Source organism: Lotus japonicus, chromosome 2, assembly GCF_012489685.1.
Source record: "Lotus japonicus ecotype B-129 chromosome 2, LjGifu_v1.2".
Lineage (NCBI taxonomy): Eukaryota > Viridiplantae > Streptophyta > Magnoliopsida > Fabales > Fabaceae > Lotus > Lotus japonicus.
The window spans coordinates 51,029,897-51,054,370 of record NC_080042.1 but is presented as its reverse complement, the minus strand read 5'-3'; the positions used below and the strand labels follow the sequence as shown (position 1 = coordinate 51,054,370).

At 33.9% G+C, this 24,474-nt stretch overlaps 2 protein-coding genes across 2 annotated transcripts; one reads left to right on the top strand and one right to left on the bottom strand.

Moving 5' to 3' along the window:
- Positions 1-4,540: 4,540 nt before the first annotated feature.
- On the bottom strand, positions 4,541-5,480 carry LOC130736580 (uncharacterized). The gene is made up of 4 exons (XM_057588393.1): positions 5,337-5,480; positions 4,989-5,157; positions 4,797-4,893; positions 4,541-4,709 (listed from the first exon to the last, which is right to left on the bottom strand). The coding sequence occupies exons 1-4, from the start codon at positions 5,478-5,480 to the stop codon at positions 4,541-4,543; spliced, it is 579 nt and encodes a 192-aa protein (XP_057444376.1).
- A 12,568-nt stretch (positions 5,481-18,048) lies between these two features.
- On the top strand, positions 18,049-23,526 carry LOC130738238 (short-chain dehydrogenase TIC 32, chloroplastic-like). Its single transcript, XM_057590176.1, has 8 exons — positions 18,049-18,243; positions 19,679-19,910; positions 20,092-20,171; positions 20,596-20,749; positions 21,283-21,361; positions 22,405-22,498; positions 22,971-23,017; positions 23,161-23,526. The coding sequence occupies exons 1-8, from the start codon at positions 18,153-18,155 to the stop codon at positions 23,317-23,319; spliced, it is 936 nt and encodes a 311-aa protein (XP_057446159.1). The 5' UTR covers positions 18,049-18,152; the 3' UTR covers positions 23,320-23,526.
- The last annotated feature ends 948 nt before the right edge of the window (positions 23,527-24,474 follow it).

Here is a 24,474-nt window from a genome sequence, read left to right as displayed (position 1 = left end):
TCTCTAAACAGTTAGGAGTTCATCTCTCTAAGATTTCCGATCACACTCCACACACTCTAGGCACCATGCCTTGATTCTATGTTCTTGACCGGAACAGTCACCTTCCTCCATGACCCTGACACCAGCCCTCAAGGGCCTAGCTTTCCTCTCCACGAAGCAAGTGCCTCCAAGAGTCTCCCAAGAGTTTATTAGGTTTAGGAGAAAAGAAAAGATGAAAAGATCCCATAAAAAATGTTAAAAACTAATTTTATAGTGTTTTTTCGTGTTCTGGACCTATTTTGTCTTTTCTAACGCAGCTGGTGATTCAGCGCGGACGCGCCCATCGTAAAGTTGTGCACTCACGTGATCCTGAGCTTCCAATTCCAGAGTCTGCCACGTGTCTCGATCCCAGAGCATGTGCATGGTAAGCTCGTGCACTTGCGCTTCGCATGATTCCAGCTTTTAGAATTCTATTTCAATTCTGAATTTTCTCTATCTTCTCCTAAAATACAGCAAATAAAAATATATAAGAGATAAAAATAAGATAACACCTTAAAATAAAATTATCTAATCCTAAATTAAAGTATATAAATCCTAATAATATCAATAAAAATAATATAAAATGTAGAAAAATACTAAAACCAAATAAAAACATTAAAATTCATGAAATAAGTTTAAAGTGTGCTAAAATGACAAAAATATCTGAGATAGTATATTAAAATGATAAACTAGGAAAATAGCCTTAAATCCCGGATCATCAAAGGTACAATCCAAATGGAAAGGAAAAAAATAAACCACAAAGCCACCCAAAGAACAAAAACACCCAAGGGAAAAGCGCAAAAAACCTAGCAGATAGAAGGAAAATTTTCTTTAAGCTCCGCAGCCAACCCGCGAATGGCATCTTCATCACTACCTGGAAAAGAGATGCCTTCGTACTTAGCCAGAAACTAAGCGTTCGTAGCAAGCGTGAAATACGGGCCGGAAGGAGAGGGGAGACTAGACGAATGCGGCGTAGCCTCGAGATCCATACTCCCCGATTTACGAGGACGACCCCTAGGCCTACGAGAGCTCTCCAAGCTACTCTTCGCCTGTTTAGCCCGCTTAGGACGACCACGAGGACGAGGCTTTTAACCATTTAATGTAATACAAAATTTAAGGTGATTATTTTTATTGAATGGACACTCATTGATTATTCCTTGCCTAATTCAACTTTAAATAATGGAAAAAACTTTGGCCATTAATGGTTGAAATATTCCAACGCATAATAAAAGCACTAATTTGGTTAATCAATGTTGGAATTGTTTTTAAATAATCACTATTTCTTAATTAGATACAATTTTGGTTTTTTATTTTATATTTTCTAAAAAAGAAAACGCATTATTTATTTCAAATTCAAATCTCACTATTATTTTTTTTCAAGTTAAAAATTAAATTTGGAAATTATATATATCAGAGCTTCAGTAAGGAAAATAATTCCAATTTTTATTATAATATTTTAAAAAAAGGCGAATTGCAATATCCTTATGTACACAAATAAATGTCTAAATCATGTTTTGCTTTAAAAAATTGATTTTGTATTCATTATATGAACTCTTACTCATATTTTCTGCCAATTACTATTATTTAGTAGACTTCTTAATTTATGCAACAAAACATAAGGGTATACTCACTTTACCAAAGAAAATGCATTAACTAAATTTGAAGTTTGAACTTTATCTATGTGATCTTTTCTTTTTTATATTTTTTCATTAACAAAGAATAATAAATAATTATGTAAGGACAATATATACACATTAAGTTCTTAATTTCTGGAATTTATGCTATCAATTTATTTTCACACCATTAAATACGTTTTACATTAAGTATTCATGTAGTTAACGAAAATTCATTTCATTATTTACGGTAATAGTGCAGATTTTAACCCAAAACTAAATACTTCAAAAAACATGACTTTTACTCATTTAATGTAATACATAATTTAAGACGACCATGTTTATTTGATTTTCATTGGTTGATTATTCTTTGACTTTTTTTTTAATTAATTGCACACTTTGGACATTAATGATATTCATTACAACACATAATAAAAGCATCAATTTAGTTAATCAATTTAGAATGTTTTTAAAATATGGAAGTATATACCTTCCGTGATTCTCATTAAAATTTTTTTTTTCTTCTTTAAGATAATTGTTTTCAAATATTCCTGAAAACTTAGCCCCAAATAATATTATTTAGAACTCAACATTTATTTCAAATCCAAATCGCGTTTTCATTTTTTTTAATATAGATTATGCGGTTTACTTTTTTTTTATTTTGAGAAAGGAAATGCATTTACTCAATTTTAATTTTCAAATTCCAATCACACTATTATTTTTCTTCAATATTTATTCATGTTGAATTGTAAAGTCAAGAATATACTTCAGCCAATTGAGTTGCTCGATGGTTTCTCATTACTCTGTTTTAGGAAATCATCTTCGAGGGTAGATTTTATAGTCGAGTCTTGAAGAGGGCTAATTACTTGTGATGCAGGATCATTAGACTCCAAGAACCTGGGAGATAGCCGATTTCACAATTTGAGATGAATACAAACAATGAAAGAGATAAAAAAAATCAGAATAGAATTTACCGAGCTCGGAGAAGGGCAACTTCTTGTATGAGAGGATTAAAAAGAACCATTGTAGCCCCATAAACATTTTGGATGCTTCGTCATGCCGTTCCTGGAGCGACGTGGTAAAGGGACTGAAAAGCAGCTGCTACTGGACTCGAAGGTTATGCTTATGGGCGTTGGTGGCTGCGCTTCCTGTTCGAACCGGATCTCTGATGACCTGTTATTCCCTGAATTGATTGTTGTGGGAAGGCATGAGGCTGAGGGGGTGCAACGCGTTTCTGATGATTTGCTGTTCCCGGAGGTGGCTGCTTGGTCTGGTCTTGATTCGAGGATGGCTTTGGTTGCCTGTGCTTCTAGCTCTGATGAAGGTGGCAGGTCGCTAGCGGTGGAATTTGGAAAGGTGCAGGTGGTGGAATATGCAGAGTTGCAATCAGTAGCAGGAGAGAGGGATTTTTTTTCTCCATTAATGGCCAAGAATGATAATTTAACTATTTATTCTGGTCTGATCCCACCAAGAATTGAATTTAGGGATGGTTTGGCTTCCTTTGAAATTGGGTTTTTGAATTTCAAACTCTTATTAACTTCTACCCTTGGATCTAGGAGTAATTTTTGGCCTTGGTTAAATAATTATTTGGTGCATCTTTTTATTCCTTTCTCGGCTATTCTTGTGGGTGGCACCCTCTCCTCTGTTTTGGCGTCTCCTCAGCAGGTGATTGGTCCTGGCTCTCTGAAGCAAGGGAGGTTGTTGGGGACTCAGCTTATGATGTAGGTGTGTTGAGTTGTGATGGGCTTGCCCCTGGTCGTCCATCACACTCTTGCTATGAGGTTGGCGCTTGCTCTACCTTGGTTTTAGTGCATTTGGAAGCTCGTAATGATTTTGCGTGGGTGGAGGATTCTCTTGGGGTGGATAGTGATGTTGTTGCTCATGATCCCGTTCTTGATTTTTCCCCTCCGAGGCCTCGTCCTCGGGGTCGACCTAAGCGGATAAAAGAGGCGAAGCGCGGTTTGGAGGGCTCACGTCGACCTCGGGGCCGTCCTCGTAAATCGGAGAGTGTGGTTCTTGATGCTACTCTGCAGTCGTCTAGTCCCCCCACCCCTTCCGGCTCGTATTTCACGCGTGCAACGAAGGCTCGGTTTCTGCCAAAGTCCGCAGGCATGGCTTTTCCGGGTAGCGATGAAGATGTCATTCGAGGGGGTTGGCAGCGGATCTTAAAAAAAATTCCCTTCTTTACGTCAGGTTTTTTGCGCTGTCTCTTTGGTGTGTTTTTGTTCTTTGGGTGGTTTTGTGTTTTCTTTTGCTTTTCCATTCCCGCTGGGTTGTACCTCTTTTGATTTTTATTGAATAATAATATCATTTTTGCTCTCGAAAAAAAAAATCTTCCAGTAAAAAAATATTGGTATAAAGGAAAAAAAAATGTTGATAAATTATAGGCTAAAAAGCACTTTTGGCCCCTGATGTTTCAAGTTTGTGCAAATTATGCCCTACTCTATTTTTGTCGATGTTTCTACCCGTTATGTTTTCAAACAGTGCACTGTCTACCCCTCCGTCAGTCCGACGTTAAAAAACTAACGGAATGAGCTGATTTGGTTTTTTTTTATATATTTTTTGGACCTGCCAGGTGGAAATTACAAGTGAAATTGTGAAAAGGGGGCATGGGAGATTCAAACTCAAGACATGTAAGTAGAAAAACATGCATTTAACCAATTTAGTTACATACATAATTGATATATACATCAAGCAAATTTAATTTATATCATTTCCTTGATAATCATCAACTTCATATACTCTTCTTCATCTCTCCAATCCACTCAGAAACCTCTCCTGAGAAAGCCTGACTGACGGAGGGGTAGACGATGCATTGTTTGAAAACATGAGGGGTAGAAACGTCGACAAAAAATAAAGTAGGGGCAGAATTTGCACAAACTTAAAACATCAGGGGCCAAAAAAAAATTTTAGCCTAAATTATAATTATTCGACACCATATCAAATTTATAAATACCTTTAAAAGGCTTTATCCTGGCACATTGCACAACAACAACAACATTGTTTGCATCAACAGATGCAAGATAACCAACAACTTCAGCAACATATTTTCCAAAAAAGGCACATTCAACCCGAAGCCTGTTCCAAAAAATTGGGAAAATATAAAACCGATTTCACATAAATTTTTGGGAAAAAATTTGAATAAGCATTGAACATTGAATGTACCCATCTTGGTCAAGTTCAATAGTAATTCTTTTCTGCTTTGTAACATCTTTCTCAAACTCTGGTTCACCATTTGCTCCGGTGAGTATTCCAATCACATCTGCTCAAACAAAAACACATTTAAGTAAACTTAAGAAATTTAATTTAAAAATCAAAAGGCTAGAAAATAGTATATACCTATGAGGAAAGGCATACCAAGGTCCTTAAACATTATGTCAGAAAGTGGCACAAAATAGTAAGGGCTTAAGTTGATAGCCTTGTTAGGAACCAATCGTACATAAATATGTATATCAAAGTTGATCTTGAATGGATGCGAGGTTGGACGGAAATCACAACCGCTTTCACCAACACCAAAGAACGAAATCTGATATACACGTCCTTCACTTAGAAAACATAAGAGACTGGAATCGGTATATAAGAGTCTTCCTAACCGAAGCGTGAATCTTACAACCCTGAAATTTAATAAATAGAGAACATAAGAGATTTTCCAACCAATAAAAAAAGAATTTAAAACATGGTGATTATGTAAAACAAATGATATACCTTGTCATCCATAAGAACCATTGCCATGAAAAAGGGAAGCTTTGAACCATATAAGCTCGGACTTAGCCATAAACGGTTCACTTTTGCAAAAACAGTCCAGTTCTTCTTGGAGGCATCGATGGTGGCGAGATGATAGATTGCCATCAGAACAAAGGTTATTTCAAAGCTATTAGATGCTGGTAAATGGAAGGAATGATGAAGGTGAAGAATAACATAAGGTGATATATATAGATGAGTCAGATTTGGGGTTAATGATGATTGCGGGTTAAAAAAGGAAGGAGAATATTTAATGTGAATTAATCATGTAATTAATTTTTTAAGGAGACTACATAGTCATTCAATCATTTTTTTTACACTTTTGTAACAGCCAATCGTACAACTAATTATCGTTTATGTCTTTTGTAAGGCCTAATATAATTATTATTTATTTTTCAAATCAAGATTGTTTCTCAAATATGGAAGGAATTTGAAATTGTGATTATTTTTATTTATAGTCAGAATTATTGTAACAACCTTATTTGAGCTAATTACCGTACCTAACTCTTGTAACATTATTTAATTATTTTTTATTTTCCAAATCAAGTTTGTTGCTCAAATTATAGAAGGAATTTGAAATTATGAATTTATATTCAATAGTATTGCAGTCAACGAAATTAAGACTTCTAATTTTTAAAAACATCTGAAATTTGATTAACCAAATTAGTGCTTTTAGTATGCGGTGGAATGAATCAACCATTAATGTCCAAATTATTTGCAATTAATTAAAACCAAATTAGTCAAAGATTAATTAACCAATGCCAACGAAAAATTTAATTAGTGATGGGACTCCATACAAAATTCAAATAAGCAGTCAAAAGGTTGTCAATAATGGGCCTCCACACAAAATTCAAATTCAAATGAGCTTGTAATAATTTGGTCCAAATGAATAGGAGTGTAACACTTGTCAGCTAATGAGGGGGTGAGTGAGGGTTAACCTTGGAATGTCAACTCATCTAAGTGGGGCTCACAGTGATTCTCTTTTCTAAAGTATATAGATTTACAGAAACCTTCATCAGTCCAACAAACTCAACTAAAACGCAGAAGCTGAAAACTCAACCTCCCGATCTCACCACTATCGTCGCTTAACCTCCACAATAACCACAACACCACAACCCGAAGAAAAGGTCCTCGTTTTTTTTTTTTATAAAAAAAAGCTCCCCGGAGTTTTCGCCGGAAATCTCCTCCGACGGCGGAGCACGGCAGAGTGCGACGAAGATGCCTCCATTCTTCATCTCCTTTCGCTCAGGAACACATATTTCCAACCCAAAAATGCTTTTGAGCAACTGAGGAGGCTTGTTGTTACTTTTTGTTGTCTTGCATTTTGTCAAAAACAACCTGATGTCGAAGCAGATGTTGTGACATCTGCATATGTGTAACACATGAAATTAGTCCATGACTTAGAGTGCTTATGTGTGCCCTGAAAATCTGGTGAAGATTCTATTGTGGTTACTTACGGTTTAAGTAGTTGTATCTTGGTTATTTATTGTGTGCTAGTTTATTTGTTGAAACAATATCTGATTGAATATTTGTTTCTATTGTGTTAATGGTTGATTGAATTGTAAACGCAATCATTACTCTGAAGATTGTGTTTTGATTTGTTGTTGTTGGACTACTGCTTCAGCCTCTAGAAACCCTAGTGTGGCTGCTGAAGCATATATATATATATGAAGAACTAAAATGTGAAGACGACTGAAGCTCTTGAGAGAAACTGATCAAGCATTTTAGGGTTGTTATTTGTGTTAGTCCTTGTATTCGTTGTGAACAAACCTTGCTCATTGATTCTATAAGGCAAGGTCGTTTTCTGTGTACTTGAGTGTTAAAACTCTGATTGTTGTTGTTCTTACCAATCACTGTGGCAGTGGTTGAGAGAAAGTGAGAGGGGCTCTCATACTTAGGTCGATATACTAAGTAGAAATACACTGGATAGATTAGGAAGAGAACTATGAGCTGTGGTGTTCATGAGTGTCTGTAGTTCCTATATCTTGATATTGTGGATTTCCTTTCTTTGGGTAAAAACCCTCCAGACGTAGGTGAAGTTTCACCGAACTGGGTTAACAACTCTGGTGTTGTGCTTTGTGTATTTTATGCTTGTTTTGTTTACTGTTAATCGATTGTCAAAGCAATTGCTTAAGCATCGCTTAGAACATCTGTCATACGGGAACTATAATTTCAATTGACATCAAAGCAGGCACCATATTCTGTTTGAGTGAGCTCCAGGGAAATAGATTCAGTTCTCATTGACAACAAGGAGGGAGGATCAGTCAACAGGCCACCCATTCTAGATGGTACTAACTATGGCTATTGGAAAGTTCGCTTGACAGCTTTTCTCAAGTCAATTGACAGCAAGACTTGGAAAGCCATTGTCAAAGGATGGAAGCATCCAACCAAGGAACAAACTGAAGGGAGTTCTATCGCGACCACTGAGAAACCTGAGGAAGAATGGACAAAGGAAGAAGATGAAGCTGCTCTGGGAAACTCTAAGGCTTTGAATGCTATCTGCAATGGTGTTGATAAGAATATGTTTAGACTCATCAATACGTGTACTGTTACCAAGGTTGCCTGAGATATTCTGAAAACTGCACATGAAGGAACTACCAGGGTGAGGATGTCCAGACTTCAAATGCTTACTACTCAGTTTGAGAACATGAAGATGACTGAAGAGGAAACAATCTCAGAACTTTATATGTGTGTACGTGACTTGGCTAACTCATCTTTTTCTTTGGGAGAACCTATGTCAGATGAGAGCTATGAAATTCACTGCCATTGAGGAAGCTCAAGACATTAGGAGCATGAAGGTTGATGAACTAATTGGATCTTTGCAAACATATGAGTTAACCTTTGACAAGACTGAAAAGAAGAATAAGAGCATAACATTTGTGTCAAACACTGATGAGGATGATGATATTGAGTGTGAAGGTGAAAATTTCTCTGAAGCTCTAGATCTTCTTGGTTGAAAGTTTAACAGAGCCTTAAGAAAAATTGACAAAAGATCAAAGTCTAATGTCCAGGACATGAAGTTCGAAAATTCCAGATCCTCTAACTTTCAGAGGAAGGCCAAAGAGGATGATAAATCTGGTCAGAATAAAGGAGTGTGATGTCATGAATGTGAAGGATATGGTCACATCAGAACTGAATATGCTACCTACCTTAAAAAGCATAAGAAAGGCATGATGGCAACCTGGTCAGATGAAGACACAGATGAGGAAGACGGGGTCTCTGCAAACAAAGTTACTACATTCTCTGGAACAATTGATGAACCTGACTCCAGTGATGAGGACATAACTGATGAAGAGCTGGCTGAAACCTACAGGTTATTGTATAGCAAGTAGAAGGAAGCATGTAAACGTGTGAGAGAGCAAGAAAGTGAATAGAACAGCTAACTACTCAAAAGGAGAAGTTGTATGAGATCAGTAGTAAACTAAAAGAAGAACTTGATGACTAGAAATCAAAGCTTGAAGGCATTGATACTCTAGAAAAGGTAAAATTAATGGGTGTTAATGCAGAATTGTAGGAGGAAGTTGCTTCTTTGAAAAACAAGCTTGAAACCACACACAAATCCCTTAGGATGTTGAACAATGGCCTAGATATGCTTGATGAGATCCTCAAGGAAACAAGCAAACAAGGGAGAAGCTTGAAGGGTATTGGTTTTGACTACAGGACTGCAAACAAGGAAGGTCATAAGGCTCCAAAGGAATTTGTGGCTGCTGCCAAGCAATCTGAATTCAAGAAACCAATAACCCGCCTGTTGTATGGACAGATGTCTCAGCATGTGCCTCGACATATGACTTCTCAGTACAAAAATGTCAGAAGTGCCCCTTGGAGATGTCACTATTGTGGTAGAAATAGTCATATAACGTCTGGTCATATAACGTCTTACTGTTTTAAGCTGTATGGTTATCCTCATATATCAAGTCAACCTAGGAGCTCTGAGAAGTCCCAAGTGAAAAGGAAATGGAAACCCAAAGGTGAAGTCTCGAGCTTGATTGCTCACACATCTTTTAGGGCCTCATCAAGGAAAGATTGGTATTTTGATAGTGGTTGTTCAAGACACATGACAGGAGACAAGAGCTATTTGGAAAATATCAAAGGACACTCCAGCAGTTTTGTCACTTTTGGAGATGGAGCCAAATGGAAGATCAAAGAAATTGGAAGATTTGTAGGTTCTGGATCCCCTGATCTAACTGATGTGTTACTTGTGAAAGGGCTAACAGCCAACCTCATCTGCACAAGTCAACTCTGTGATAAAGGGCTTGATGTGAAGTTTTGAGAAACAGAATGTGTTGTTACTAAAGATGATCAAGAGGTAGTAATGAGAGGATTCAGATCCAAGGATAATTGTTATATGTGGATCTCATAGGAGAAGTCTCATTTTTCAAGGTGCTTATTGCCAAAAGAAGATGAGATAAATATGTGGCATCAAAAACTGGGTCATCTTAATCTCAAGAGCATGCAAAAGATCGTCAGTGAAGAAGCAATAAGAGGTCTTCCTAAGTTGAAGCTAGGTGAAGGAAGAATGTGAGGAGAATTCCAGATAGGCAAACAAACAAAGATGTCGCACAAGATGCTCCAGCATCAGACTACAACAAAGGTCATTGAACTCTTGCACATGGATCTCATGGGCCTTATGCAGGTTGAAAGTATGAGAGGAAAAAGGTATGTATTTGTTTGTGTTGATGAATTTTCCAGGTATACTTGGGTTGACTTCATTAGAGAAAAGTCATAGACATTTGAAATTTTCAAAAACCTTTGCTTGAAACTTCAAAACCAAAAGAGCAAGGTCATTGTAAGAATCAGGAGTGATCATGGGAAGGAGTTTGAGAACTCTAAGTTCTCTGAGTTCTGTGGATCAGAAGGAATAAGTCATGAGTTCTCTGCACCTATCACACCTCAACAAAATGGATTTGTTGAGAGGAAGAATAAAACTCTGCAGGAATCAGCCAGAGTCATGTTACATACTAAAAAGATTCCTTATCAGTTTGGGGGTGAAGCCATGAATATGGCTTGCTACATACATAACAGAGTTACAATGCTCTAATATATGACTTTTGCGCAGGTCAATTGACAAAAGCGGTTGGTTTGTTGTTTGCACATTTGATTCATTGGTTCATGCCTTATGCAAGGAAGGAAAGGTGAAACAAGCTAGCATTGTGGTAGCTGTGATGATAAAAGCAGGTGTGGAACCGAATGTTTTTATGTATAATACCTTGATGGAGGGATACTGCCGAATTAATCAAATGAACAAGGCGAGATTTTTGTCCTGCACTATGGCTAGAAGAGGAGTGACTCCTGATGTTCACACATATAATATCATGATTAGTGGGCTATGTGAGTTACAGATGGTGGATGAAGCTATATGAGTCTTTATCATTATATAGATCTTAAAGACATCAAACCCGATGCAGAAACATACAGTATTCTTATTGAAGGGTGGCTCAGTTTACTGCATTACATGCATGCTATTGTCCTTCTGGCAGAGATGCGCGCTAATGGAATCACTTACACTTCCAAATTAAATGCTATATGCAAGGATTATAATTTTGATGGCGCAGTTGAAACATTGAAGCGATATAAAGATACAGGAGATGCAGATTTTTTGATAACTTCGCACATATTCTTGCGCAATCCATCTTTTAAAGCTACAGGTTTTGGGATATTTTCTGCTAATGATTGGTAGAGGTCTACTTGAAGAGTATAATTAGGTATGATGCTTTCTATTCTCAGTACACATTGTTATTTTGAATTTTAATGACAACCATTAGCCATGTTCTTTCCTCTTGATAGAATAGTTCGAGAGAGAGAGAAAACTAACTAACTGAATTGTAATTGTATTTCATGGTAATGTGAATTACACAGGATTACAACACTTATATAGCATGAGACAGATTACTTAAAAAGCTACCTAGAGTGACTGTCACACACATGCATCTAACTAACACAGTTGATACCTAATTGACTTGCTTGTGTGCTGCTAACACTTACTCTAACATGCCCCTGTAAACTCAAGGTGGCTTGACAAGTGAGAATTTGTCAACAACATTGAGGTTGTCTCTAAGACCTAGAAACTGAGAAGAAGATAGGGCTTTTTTAAAACAAGTGAGAGCGTCTCCAATAGGGCCAGTTCCCTTTACAGCTCAATTACTCAATTCATGGATCAAACCTGAAATAGCCTAAAAACAATAAACTTAACCCCTAAGAAATAAAGATATACTACTAACAATAAATTTAAAAACTTTTTTCCAGTTCTAGTTGTTTGTTACTGTTTCAGCCACCAAATCAACATGAAATTGACATGTCGATTTGCAATATTTCATCTCTTTTATTTGAGTACGTTTTCCCAAAGTTGGGTTGCTGATCGGTGTATGATGGGATGATATATTGTGCCTTTTATTATGTAACTGACTAAATAGATTGTTATGAATGATTGTATCTATAGAATTAATAATTGATTATGAAGCTTAATTGTTTATATTTCAACATAAAAACAAGTTCACTTGTAAAATGCCCTCTTCTGCTTTCCATTTCAACCTTCTTTTTCCTTTCCATTCAAGTTGTGTTCTAATTAGCATCCACAAACATTTTATCATAATATCTTAGTAAGTATGTTGATCCTTTCTTAAAAAGAAGAAATTATACTTAATAATTTCTGGTAGGATGTGCGGGATCAGTTAATATCTTCAAACAATTCCTTGAACATATTGTTATAAATGGCCTGGTTGTTCATGTTAATGATGCAGTTGGTTTGGTCAAAAGCGGGATTTTTAGATACACAGCGGTGAGGGGTCCTAAAGCGTAAAACGCTAAAGCATAATCTTAAGTAGCTTTTGGTATTTAGCAGGACTTCTGCTTTAGTGTTGGCTTGAAGCGCAGACTTGCTAAAGCGCTTTAAAGCTAGCTTCTGACAAACTTTGATGGGGGGTTTTGGACTTGCAAACAAGGGAAAGACCAACCTGATAGGCGGGGTGCCTCCTTTCATTATCTCTAAAAACCAGTCACAAAAATTGGTTGGCTTTGGAAGAAGAATTTAACAAGAAATCTCAAAATGTTAAAATTTTGCAGACAGTTTCTGTTTCTATATTGAACTTCATTTGTTTGGTTATATCCTGCTTCATTTTATACACATGCTACCTTAAATTCTTGCAATTTTAAGCATAGACTGGTATGGTATGTACTGAAGTCTACATTCTTTTATCATCATCATCACACATAATTATTTACATATTTTTGTTGCTGGTGGACATTCTCGTAACAGGAACAATCAATGGTATTGGCACTGAGACTGCAAGAGTTCTTGCACTGTGCGGTGTTCATGTGATTATGAGGATAAGAAATATGATTGCTGGAAAAAATCTCAAACAAGAAATACTTAAGGAAATCACCACAGCCAAAGTTGAAGTAATGGAATTAGATCTCAGTTCAATGGCATCAGTCTGGAAATTTTGTATCAGAGTTTAATTCTTTTGGTCTTCCACTGAACATCCTCATGCAAGAACAGTGCATGAGCTAGGTTGTCAATGTTTTACATTTTTTTAGCCACTCAATTATGTTTCCATTGCTGTTTTCAGTTACTCTCTTTGTTCACAAACCAACACATATGTATATACCTCACTCTGATCATTCAGGAAATATGAATACTAACGCTTTTGGGGTTTGTTTGTTGCATTTCTAAGAAACAATGCAGGAATTTGCGCAACGCCTTTCACGCTGTCCAAAGACAACATTGAACTACAGTTTCCCACTAATCACTTAGGTATGTAGGGAAAGTCTAATATCTGGTAACATGAAATCTTTTATGACCTTCACATGTAAATGATGGATGACAAAGAAACACTTTGACACTGAGAATGAAACTTTGTAGGGAATATGGTCTATTTTCTTTCGGATTCAGGAAATTAAGCACTTAGAGATAAAAGCAGCTTGTTCCTGTTACACCATATGCATTAAACACTATCCAATGGGTGTCAGTCAGTCACAGTGGTTAAAAGTGGCTATTTGAGCCTGTAGGTCGAAAGCCAGAGGAGCAAACCTGTAGCCTAAACACAAACTATTGAGGACGCAATTTTATTTCCAAGGGAAGTTCAGCTTTATATTTTAAGGATGTGTTATTCTTTTGTGTTCCTATATGTCTCATAAGGTGTTACATTTCTAATTTGCTATGTAAAAAATTGTTGTCACTTGTCTCTTATGGAAGAGGCATCAAATTAAAGTCTAGGGCAGAAAACCTGCTAATATGATTTTGATACACATCGAATAAGTGTCCGTTCTGATACGGACTAAAGAGCGCTATTGGAGCTTCTGTACTAAAAAAGCACTAAGAGCCAGTTTGGATGCGGATCAAGGAATACTTATTCGAGCTTATCCAGTGTTTTTTTCAAGTAGATAAACTTCAAAAAGGGCTCTTCAGTCCGTATCCAAACAAGATCTAAACAAGTTCCAATAAGTGTTCTTTGATTTGCATTCACATGGGCTTTAAGTCGTACAGACATGTATATATTTCATTATTTTTGTTTCCTTGTGTTTTGTACAACTACCAGAGACGGCAGGCATATGGACAATCAAAGCTTGCCAACATTTTACATACATATGAACTTGGAAGACATCTCAAGGTAATTTGACATTTATTGTACTGTGATATGATTAAGACATCATTGTGGTAAAGAAGTTTCTAAAATTAGTAGCATTATCTCCTTTAATTTATGTAATCTTTTGGCAGAAATTACTGAGAAAGACATGTCCCTGAAGTCACATTTGTTCTTTTGATTGTTCTTTTCTTTAAACAAGATGTGTTTATATCTTAAGAATTAACATATCCTATAATTTATCATTTTAAAACAAAAAATTTATTATTTTAATTTTGCATCAAGATGTGTTTCACAATCTGGAAGAACCAGTTGAACTATGAACTGGTGAACTTTGTTGTTGATGCTCTGTCCAGTTCTTTAAAATTTGTCTGGTTTTGTATGATTAGATTAGAGATATCAAATTTTACTGTGCACACTTTGTTCTTAATCTCGCTTATTCGCTCACTATGTTCTCATGGTTATATAGTCCTTCTTTAATCCTCAAGCTTTTCATTCCTTCTGGCAGGGTAACTATGATAACAACAACAACAATTCTAAGATCATTTTGTTTACTTCTCTCATTTCTTTCTCTTTCTTGCTAAAAATTTTCTTTTTTGATGACTTTCCATTTATTTATTTGAGTGAGGATGGCCCCAATGTTATGTCCAATATTAATTGTTGCATCTTGACCACGAAGTAGGAGTAGATATTACAGCAAACTAGGTATTATACACGTGCGTTGCACGGGTTTATTTACAACATTTTTTAACATTATATAATAATAATTACAGTTTAAATTATAACATAAATATTAAAATAATTTTTATTTTAAAATAAAAAATAATAATTGTGTTCATTATTTCAATAATTTTGAAAAAAAAAAGACTTTTCAATAAATAGTATTGAAGTTTTCTTTATAAATAATTAATATTACTCGAATTTAATAATTAATATTTAATAATCAGCATTGGATCATTTTATAAATTTAATTATTTATTTATTTAATAATGTGAAAAATAATACAATCCATTTGAAAAAAAGATTAAGCAATAAGTTTTTAATGCTATCGAAAAAGTTGTTTTACAATTTTTTGTACTTTTTACAGAGAAAGTCATTTTTTGGAAAGGGCAATTACAATTTCCCCAACAGGTTTACACATGTTAGATCATTTTATAAATTTAATTATTTATTTATTTAATAATGTGAAAAATAATACAGTTCATTTAAAAAAAAGATTAAGCAATAAGTTTTTAATGCCATTAAAAAAGTTGTTTTACCATTTTTTGTACTTTTTTCGGAGAAAGTCATTTTTTGGAAAGGGTAATCACAATTTCCCAAACAGGTTTACACATATTAAAATCGTGAAAAATAAAGTAATTTCATCTTTTTCAACTATAATAAGATATAAATTAAATAGATTAAGAATTATGTAATAAATTTATATTTATTCAACTTCGATCATAACTATTTTTCTCTATTAAGCGTGCTCAAAGTCATTTTTACTAATATATAATAAGATCATAAAATTATATTGAGATTGTTTCTTCAAATAAAACACACATACGTTGTAGATTTTTTTGAACGTTACGTTATAGTTAATAGTAAATACCTTATAGCGTCATTTTAAAATTTAAACTATTTTACCTAAATTATTTATTGATAACATTATTTTGTCATTAATCAAGTTTAATTTTTGTTATTTTTCCCTAATGCGAAATTCAAGTCAATTTTTAAAGTTTATGACCATTATTATTCAATTTAGGTAGTTGAATTACTCTTGAAAATATATTTTTTTTCAGTTTTTTATTTTATTATTTAATATATTAATTACAAAGAAATTTTCTATTGCTTCATTTATTTTAGTACAAAGCTAGGAAGATTTTACTGCTTAATGTATTTAATGAATTTTTTATGAGAATTAAATTAAAAAATAAATGACTATGACTAATATATATATTTTGAAATATTTTTGTATCTAATTAAATATTTTATTAAATCATTACACTAACTCGTATTAACCTCCCTACCTGAAATAAAAGTGAAGTTTTTGTTTATTAGAGTGTCTTGTTTCGTTTTTATTTTTCCACACATTTTTAGAGAACTAAAGAGTTATGTTTCAGGAGTCTTTTGTCATGTTCTATTTTACCTTATATAACAAACATGAAATTTAGTTGGTAGTTGAATAACTAATTAATTTGAAAATATTATTGATCAGGTTTTAGTTTAGTTTAATGTATATAATACAATTTTTTTTTGTTTTTTGGTGTATTTATAACAAAATTTCAATTTAATTATACATTTTAGTAGGTGTTTAAATAGCTAATGACTTAGGCAGTTTTATTCATTTTTAATATAATTTATTTAATACAAATGAAAATGCTAATACAAAGGTTCAAAGTAACTTTTACTTTTACATTTTAGTAGGTGGTGTAAAAAATAGTAATAAGTTTTTTTTTTTAAATTCCTCAACCTATGATGAATAATTATTATTAAATTAATTTTAATTTTAATATATAAAAAATTAGAAAGTTTTACAATTAGAAAGAAGTATAAATTACTATTAACTATGTAATATTGTTATTAGTGTAAAGTTAGTCAATTTCAATTATTATTATTACTTAAAATTTTCCCTCATTAATAATTAAAATTTAAATAATATCAATATTTTATTTAAAATATGAGAAATTGAAAAGTTTAACAATTACTAATTAAAAATTAAAAAAAAAGTTGAATAAAAATTTGTTTAACTTCATTATTTAATGCATTTAATACTTATAGCTCAAGTGAGCTTTTCATATATATATATATATATAGATTCTCTTAATCCGGGAGCGATTGTCACCGGTATTGTAAGTCTTGAGGATGGTCCGACTATGCCAACTGGTACGTATCGCTCAACCTCGCTTGAGGGATGCCAGGGAGGGGCAGAGCAATTCTGCGGGTTTCCATCCTGTTCCCAACAGGTTTGCTGTTGTTTTCCTTACTTGTGAGGTTGGTGTGGTTGCTAGCTACTCACAGCAGTCTGTTTCTTCTGGTTCTTTACTGCTCTTGGTGGTTTGGAGGATGGTGACTCTTGGTGTGAGGAGGTTCTTTGTCTTCTCAATAACCAGAATCTAAGAGCTCCTACCCCCAAACCTTGTAGGCGCGGGCGTCCTACAAATATCAAGAGAAGTCCTAAGTCCGTTATGTTTCTGGTGTGGCCACGCCACCTATTTCTCCTGCACTGTTGGTTCCGGGTAGTGTTATGTTTTGTGGTTATTTCACGCGAGCCAAGAAGGCGTGGCTTCTTGACAAGTTTCTGGGGTTGGAGGTTGATGCTAGTGACGAAGAGGCTATTTGAGGCCTTGCAGAGGAATTGAAGGAGCAGTGGCCGTCTTGAGCGTTGGTGTATTTTATGTTGCTTTTGGATTTGGTACAAGTGTTTGGTTTTGGCTCTTTTAGTTTTTCTTTTTGGTGTTTTCTCTCTAGGACAGAGTTGGTTTTTGTTTTTCCTTACAAATCCAATTATCGAACTCAAAAAGATTTAAATTGGAGAATGAAAATTTAAGGTTACGACTTTAAATACAAAAAAGAATTCAGCCACTAAACATTTTCTTTTACTCTAAATACCAACTAAATTTCTGCGCACCGCTTTTGTTGTGTTCTTTTTTTTTTATACTAATAAAGTTTAGGTGAGTTTGACTTCAGTCACCACCACGGGTCAGGGCGTGCTACTGAAACTACATGTTACTTACAAATTTACTTATAAATCATCCACCAATACAACCCCACATCAGCCGCGAAAACCAAACACATAACCTTCTGAAAAAAACTGCTCCATTCTTATACCACTGAGCCAAAATGTGTTAATGGTGTTAGTGGTGTTCTTCTGCTCCAGAGATAACACGGGGAGAAAAAAATAAGAGAGAAGGAGAGTGCAGGCCGGGTACAGTAATAGCATATGCCAAACAAAATAAAAAAAATAAAAAATGCCGAACCCAAAACATAAACCAAGAAGAAAACACCACACACTAACACTTAGCTTGTTGACTTGAAAAAAACACCACACACTTGGACCAATAAAGTGTGTGTTGATACTGAATCAATAGTCATCATTTTTGGGATTCAACGAGCCGGCAACTGTGACTATATAAGTCCAACATGCAATTAATCCAAACACAACTAACACAACAAAGAAAGCAGAGAAAGCAGAGAAATTCAAATAATTGGAGTAGTAGTCATGTGTTCTTCGTCTGGGTTTTTATGGTCTTCAACCGCAGAGGAGGTTACTCAAGGGATTGATGGAAGTGGCCTCACTGCTATTGTTACAGGTTTTACTAATTAGCTTTTCTTCTTTTTCTTTATCAAAATTCTAAGAATTGTCACTTTAGTGTTTGGAAGAGTTTATTTATCTTACAGTGTAAACCCTTCTGTAAGTTTTTGGAAAATGTAATGTAAAATAGTTTATGGTTTACTATAAGTTATTTTGAGCTTATTTACATAAGCTATTCATATTAGCTTGTAAATAAGAGTATATATATATTATTATTCATAACGTTTTTTCAGTTTATTTTAGTAAATTTCGCATATTAAAGCGTTTTTTGTCAAATGTTTGATTAAGATGTTTATCCAAATGCACCATGGTTCTTTTCAAAAAGTGATGACACATGTCCATGTATGATTAGTTTTTTGTATATTTTCAAAAAAAATTAATCTAAACTTAAAGAGAACTGGATGTTGAGTCTACTACAGGAGTACTGGAATTTTGTTCTGTTCTCCCTTTCCATGCTGGTTGAACACTAGAAATGTTTACTTTTGGACAAGGTACCTTTCAAGTGAAAACTTTCTCATGTTCCCTTCCAAATCCTTTCTGTTGGGGTAAATTTTGGAAGAATTGATTTTGATTGAATTAAGTTTTAACAAAATATATATATATATATATATATATGTTTTCTACGCTAAAAAAATACAAATATATATATATACATATTTTATTTTCTACGCTTTAAATATACAAATATACTTTATAATTCTCACTCATAGAAGTAAATTACAATTGGATTCACAAGGAAGAACTTAATGTCTATACTTTAATGAACCACATAGCTATAGTTCTTAATTTTGACTTAGAAACTTTGAGAGATGAAATAGAAAAATTAAGGTGAAGTTTCAAAGACCAACTTTGTTTATATCCTGCTTCATTCTTGCAATTGGCTGGGACAATAGTAAGAAGTTCTTTGAACAAGTTATTTGGTGAATTCTGTGGTACCCATATTTTTTTTCGGGTGTGGTACCTCATATATTACTTTAAGTTATAATTTTGTTATTTTCTTAAAAAGAATGGATGATTTATTGTTGCAATTTTTAAGAATTTAAGTTTCATGACTCAATGAACTAATAACATATTGTATTTAAGTTTGTTTATATTGTTCAATGCATGATTTGAAAAACTAAGGTTTTATGTTTAAATTTCAACTTTGAGAGATCATCTAAAATCCTTTCTTGTCAGGATCTTCTTTCTTCATGCCTCACCTATGTTGAACCTTGCAAATCTTCATCCATCATTTTCTTTTAAGTTCAAATTGTATTATTTTTCTATTAATTTATATCATTCTGGGTACCACGCCTTAATCTGGCTTAAGCCTTAAGGTACCACAGCACCTATTTGTTTTGGCTTGGTATATGTACTGGAGTCTACATTCTTTTTATCATCATCAAAGTTAATTATTTGCATATTTTTGTTGCTGGTGGACATTCTCATAACAGGAACAACCCATGGTATTGGCACTGAGACTGCAAGAGTTCTTGCACTGCGAGGTGTTCATGTGATTATGGGGGTAAGAAATATGATTGCTGGAAAAAATCTCAAAGAAGCAATAATTAAGGAGATTCCCACAGCTAAAGTTGAAGCAATGGAGCTAGATCTTAGTTCAATGGATTCAATCCGGAAATTTGTATCAGAGTTTAATTCTTCTGGTCTTCCATTGAACATCCTCATGTAAGAAGAATACATGAGCTACATTATTGTCAATGTTCTACATTTTTAAGCCACTCAATGATGTTTTCAGTACAGTTTTCAATTACTCTCCTTATTCATGTATATACCTAAATTTTGATCATTTGAGAAAAAATATACAGGAGAACTAATGTTTTTCTGGTTTGTTTGTTGTAATTCTTAGAAACAATGCAGGAATTTGTGCAGCGCCTTTCACACTGTCCAAAGACAACATTGAACTACAGTTTGCCACTAATCACTTAGGTATGTAGGAAAAGTCTGATATCTGGTAACATGTACTCTTTTATGAGTGACCTTCACATGTAAATCGTGGTAGACAAAAACACATTGACACTGAGAATTTTTCTAGGGAGCTTTGGGAATATGATCTATTTTCTTTCAGACCTTGGTCCTGTTGCATCACATACATAAGAAACTTCTCTCTCTGTCTTTCTTCTCTTTCTTTGGGAAAGGATAGGGGTTGTAAATCATTAATACATGAAATCTATCTTTTAACCTTATACTCTTATTCATGATCTGTCTCAACTCTCAAACTGTAAGTTTATATAATTAGCAGTGGTTGGTAGTTTATATAGAACTGCAAATAATTTTTCCAATGTTCTTTTAAATGCAGACTGAGAAGACATGAAAGGAATCTTAATACTTTGTTTTTCTCATAATTCCACAGGTCATTTTCTTTTAACAAATCTTCTATTGGATACTATGCGGAAAACAGCACGTGAAAGCAAGAAAGAGGGAAGAATTGTTAATCTATCCTCTGATGGTCACCGTTATATATATCCTGAAGGAATCTCTTTTGATAAAATTAATGATGAGTCAAGGTAAGATGTAGCCTAAGCACAGACTATTGGGAAACCCAGTTTTAGTTCCATTGAAAATACAGCTATATAAAGAAATGTTATTGTAGATTTTGAAGGTTGAGTTATTCTTTTTTTGTGCCTATATGTCACTTAAGGTGTTACATTGCTAACTTGATTTGTATAAATTTGTTGTCACCTGCCTCTTATGGAAGGTATCAGATTAAAAAGTCTGTAGTACAGAAAACCTGCTGATATTAATTTTAATGCCCATGGAATAAGAGTCTATTTGGATACGGACTGAAGAGCGCTATTGAAGCTTCTCTACTAAAAAAAGCACTAAGAGTTTGTTTTGATGTGGACCAAAGAACACTTACTGGAAATTATCCAGTGATTTTTCTTGTTGATAAGCTCTAATAAGTGGTCTTTAATCCGTATCCAAACAAGAAGTAAGTTCCAATAAGTGTTCTTTGACTTGCATCCAAACGGGCTCTAAGTCGTACAGAGTACAGACTTTTGTATATATCATCATTTTTGTTTCCTTTCTTTGTGTACAGCTACCAGAGATGGAAGGCATATGGTCAATCAAAGCTTGCTAACATTTTACATGCCTATGAACTTGGAAGACGTCTCAAGGTTAGTTGACATTTATCGTACTTTAATGTGATAAAGTGGTTATTCTAGTGAAGAAGTTGCTAAAAGTTTTTATTTTTAAGCAAAGTGACGCATTTTAGCTGGTTAGTGATGGCCATTAAAAGTTAGCACTATTGGCTCCATTTAATTTCCTTAAAATTTTGGCCGAGATTACTGAGAAACAGATGTCCCTGAAGACACATTTGTTCTTTTCATTGTCTTTAGGGAAGTTAATGCTACAAGAAGTCTTTATATGTTAAACATTATTAGATCCTATATCTAATATTTTAAATAATTTTTTAATATATTTTTATTTTATTCAATTTCAATTTTCAAAGGTCAGTTTGGATGAACCAGTTGAACAATGAACTGGTGAACTTCTGAGGTTGATGTTCTGTCTGGTTTTGTATGGTTAGGTTGGAGATATCAAATTTTTGTTGTCCACATTTTGTTCTTATATTATATCTCCTCACTATGTTCATTGTTCCGTAAGGAGTTATAGCATTTTATTCATGGATCCAATGGCTGCTGGTCGCAGTGGTCCAACGTGGTTGTTTGAACCCCTAGGTCGAAAATTCGATCCTTATGAGCAGCACCCTTGGAGAGGAGACCTTTGGCCTTCACCACATATGGGTCGAAATTGCGAGAGTAATTTAATACACCAAAATAGTTATTTATTGAATTACTTTAAATTATTTTAGCAGTATTTATCTTCTGTGCACTACTCTTTCTAATCCCTATACCTCACTGGTTCTACAAGATAAATTTCTTCAGTAGTTACTAGTTATTGGAAACTATACATATCTATGAAATATAGATATGACAACTGCTCTCATTTTTTTTCATTTTGATGACTTTCCTTTCATTTATTTATGAGAAAAGATGGTATAGGAGAATCTAGGTATAAGAGAAACTACATTCAGATTAGAAAATATATCTTATATGTAATTAGGATATACTCCTATAGATGTCCCTTTGATTTTTCTTCATTAGGTGTCTGTGGTATACAATAGTATGCTCAATATTAATCTTTGCATCTTGATCAGGAAGAAGGAGTAGATATTACTGCAAATTCTCTTCATCCGGGAGCGATTATCACCGGTATTGTAAATCTTGAGGTTGGTCTAACTATGCCAGCCGGTAAGTACCACATTTCCATCATTTATGTCAATTTATGGTTTGTCTACAGATTATGCACATCGTAGAATTAGATATATTAAAATCACAGATTTGGCTCCTGTAAAGTAATGGAATCACTTTAGAGGGTAAAGTAATCCGTCACAATGGTGTTGAGAAAGCAACAATTGGCATTGTAATGACATACTTGCACATGTATAACAAACTATAGCGTTTATAAAATCTCAGCCGTTTGTGATGGCTTGCTTTACTATTTAACATGACTCAGAGGAGCTGCTAAGTATTCTGCATAATCCACCATAATGTGGAGGACATCTTAGTTATTTATTTTTCTTTATAATTATTAGAACTTAATTGCAACATTAACTTATGTTGTGTACAGAACTACTTTAGTCGGTTCTAGTCAATGAAATTTTCCACTCAGATGATAAAAGTTGCTGAGTTTTATGGTTATTTTTCTGTCTGATTCATGCAGAGATGCATACTGTGCTTGGGAAATACGAGATTAAAAGTGTCCAGCAGGTAATTTAACTAAGTTTGACATGTTGAACATAAATGCCAGGGACACTTTGGTATTGATTACTTACTTAATCTTAAAAAAAAATCAAAATTCATTTAGTGATTATTTTATTCTTCCATGTCCACATTCTTGAACCTTACTATAGGGAGCAGCAACAACATGCTATGTAGCATTGCATCCACAAGTGAAGGGGATTAGTGGCAAGTATTTTTCAGACATTAACTTGGCTGAACCAAGCTCACATGGAACAGACACTGAGTTGGCAAAGAAGCTCTGGGATTTCAGCATGAAATTAACTGAATAGAATACTCAAAACTCAAAAGCATTTGTCAATGCAGATGGAAAACACTTCTCTATTGAATGAAAAGTATTATGATATAAGTATCTGATTATTGCATTCTATGCCTCTATATGGCATTGAACCTATATGTATGGTGTTATGAAACTTATACTTGATGGCGCATAGCATCAATGTTCATTAAATTGGAAAAATGAAATTTTATTTTTATCTGGGTAAAATGGCAATCTTGTTAAACATGCAATTAGCTGACTTGAGAGCAACCAAAATCGAACACTTCAGAAATCTGTATGCAACAAACAAATTGTTTTAGTAAGGAACCTTGGTGAAACTACCTTCGCAAAATTATTTCAGTAAATGGATAGGAAGGGACTGAACGAGAAATATGCATTCCATTTTGCCTTTCGGTATTTCAAAAAAAAATAATTGCCTTTTTAGGGCTGCGTATAGATATTTTAGGACTGTTTTTAACAAGAATTTTAAAAATACTAAATATATTATATAAATTATTAATTTTTTATAGGAAAAATGTAAATTACTACCTTAACGTTTAGCTTCCGTGCGAATTAACCCCTCACCTTTTAAAATGCATGTGTATTTATAACCTTAAGCATTTTGAAATGTGTGAATCTAACCTTCTGTTAATATTTTTGTTAAATTTTATTAAAATTTGTCCCATGACATGCACATAATTTTTTCTTTTCCAAAATTACCCCTTGTAAAAACTCATTGCATTCCCCCACTCCATCTAAAACCTTGACCGAGTAAGAATTCAATATAAAACCAATGAATTTAAAATAAAAAGCACTAAAGCACAATAGACACGTCAAAACAGTAGATGAAAGCTTAAGCTACATGAAAAAAAGTAGTAACTAATAAAGTACTAAACTTGGCTAGAAGAAAAATGGTGGAAAAAAATTCTGGAACGTCAAGCATGAATTTTTTCACACAACAAAGATTCATTTACAAAGGTTAATTTTGGAAAAGAAAAAGTCATGTGCATGTCATTTGACAAATTTTATTAAAATTTAACAGAAAGTTAAATTTACACATTTCAAAAAGCATAAGGTTATCAATATACATTTAAAAATGTGAGGGGTTAATTCGCACGGAAGCTAAACGTCAAGGTAGTAATTTGAATTTAATTTTCCCTTTTTTATA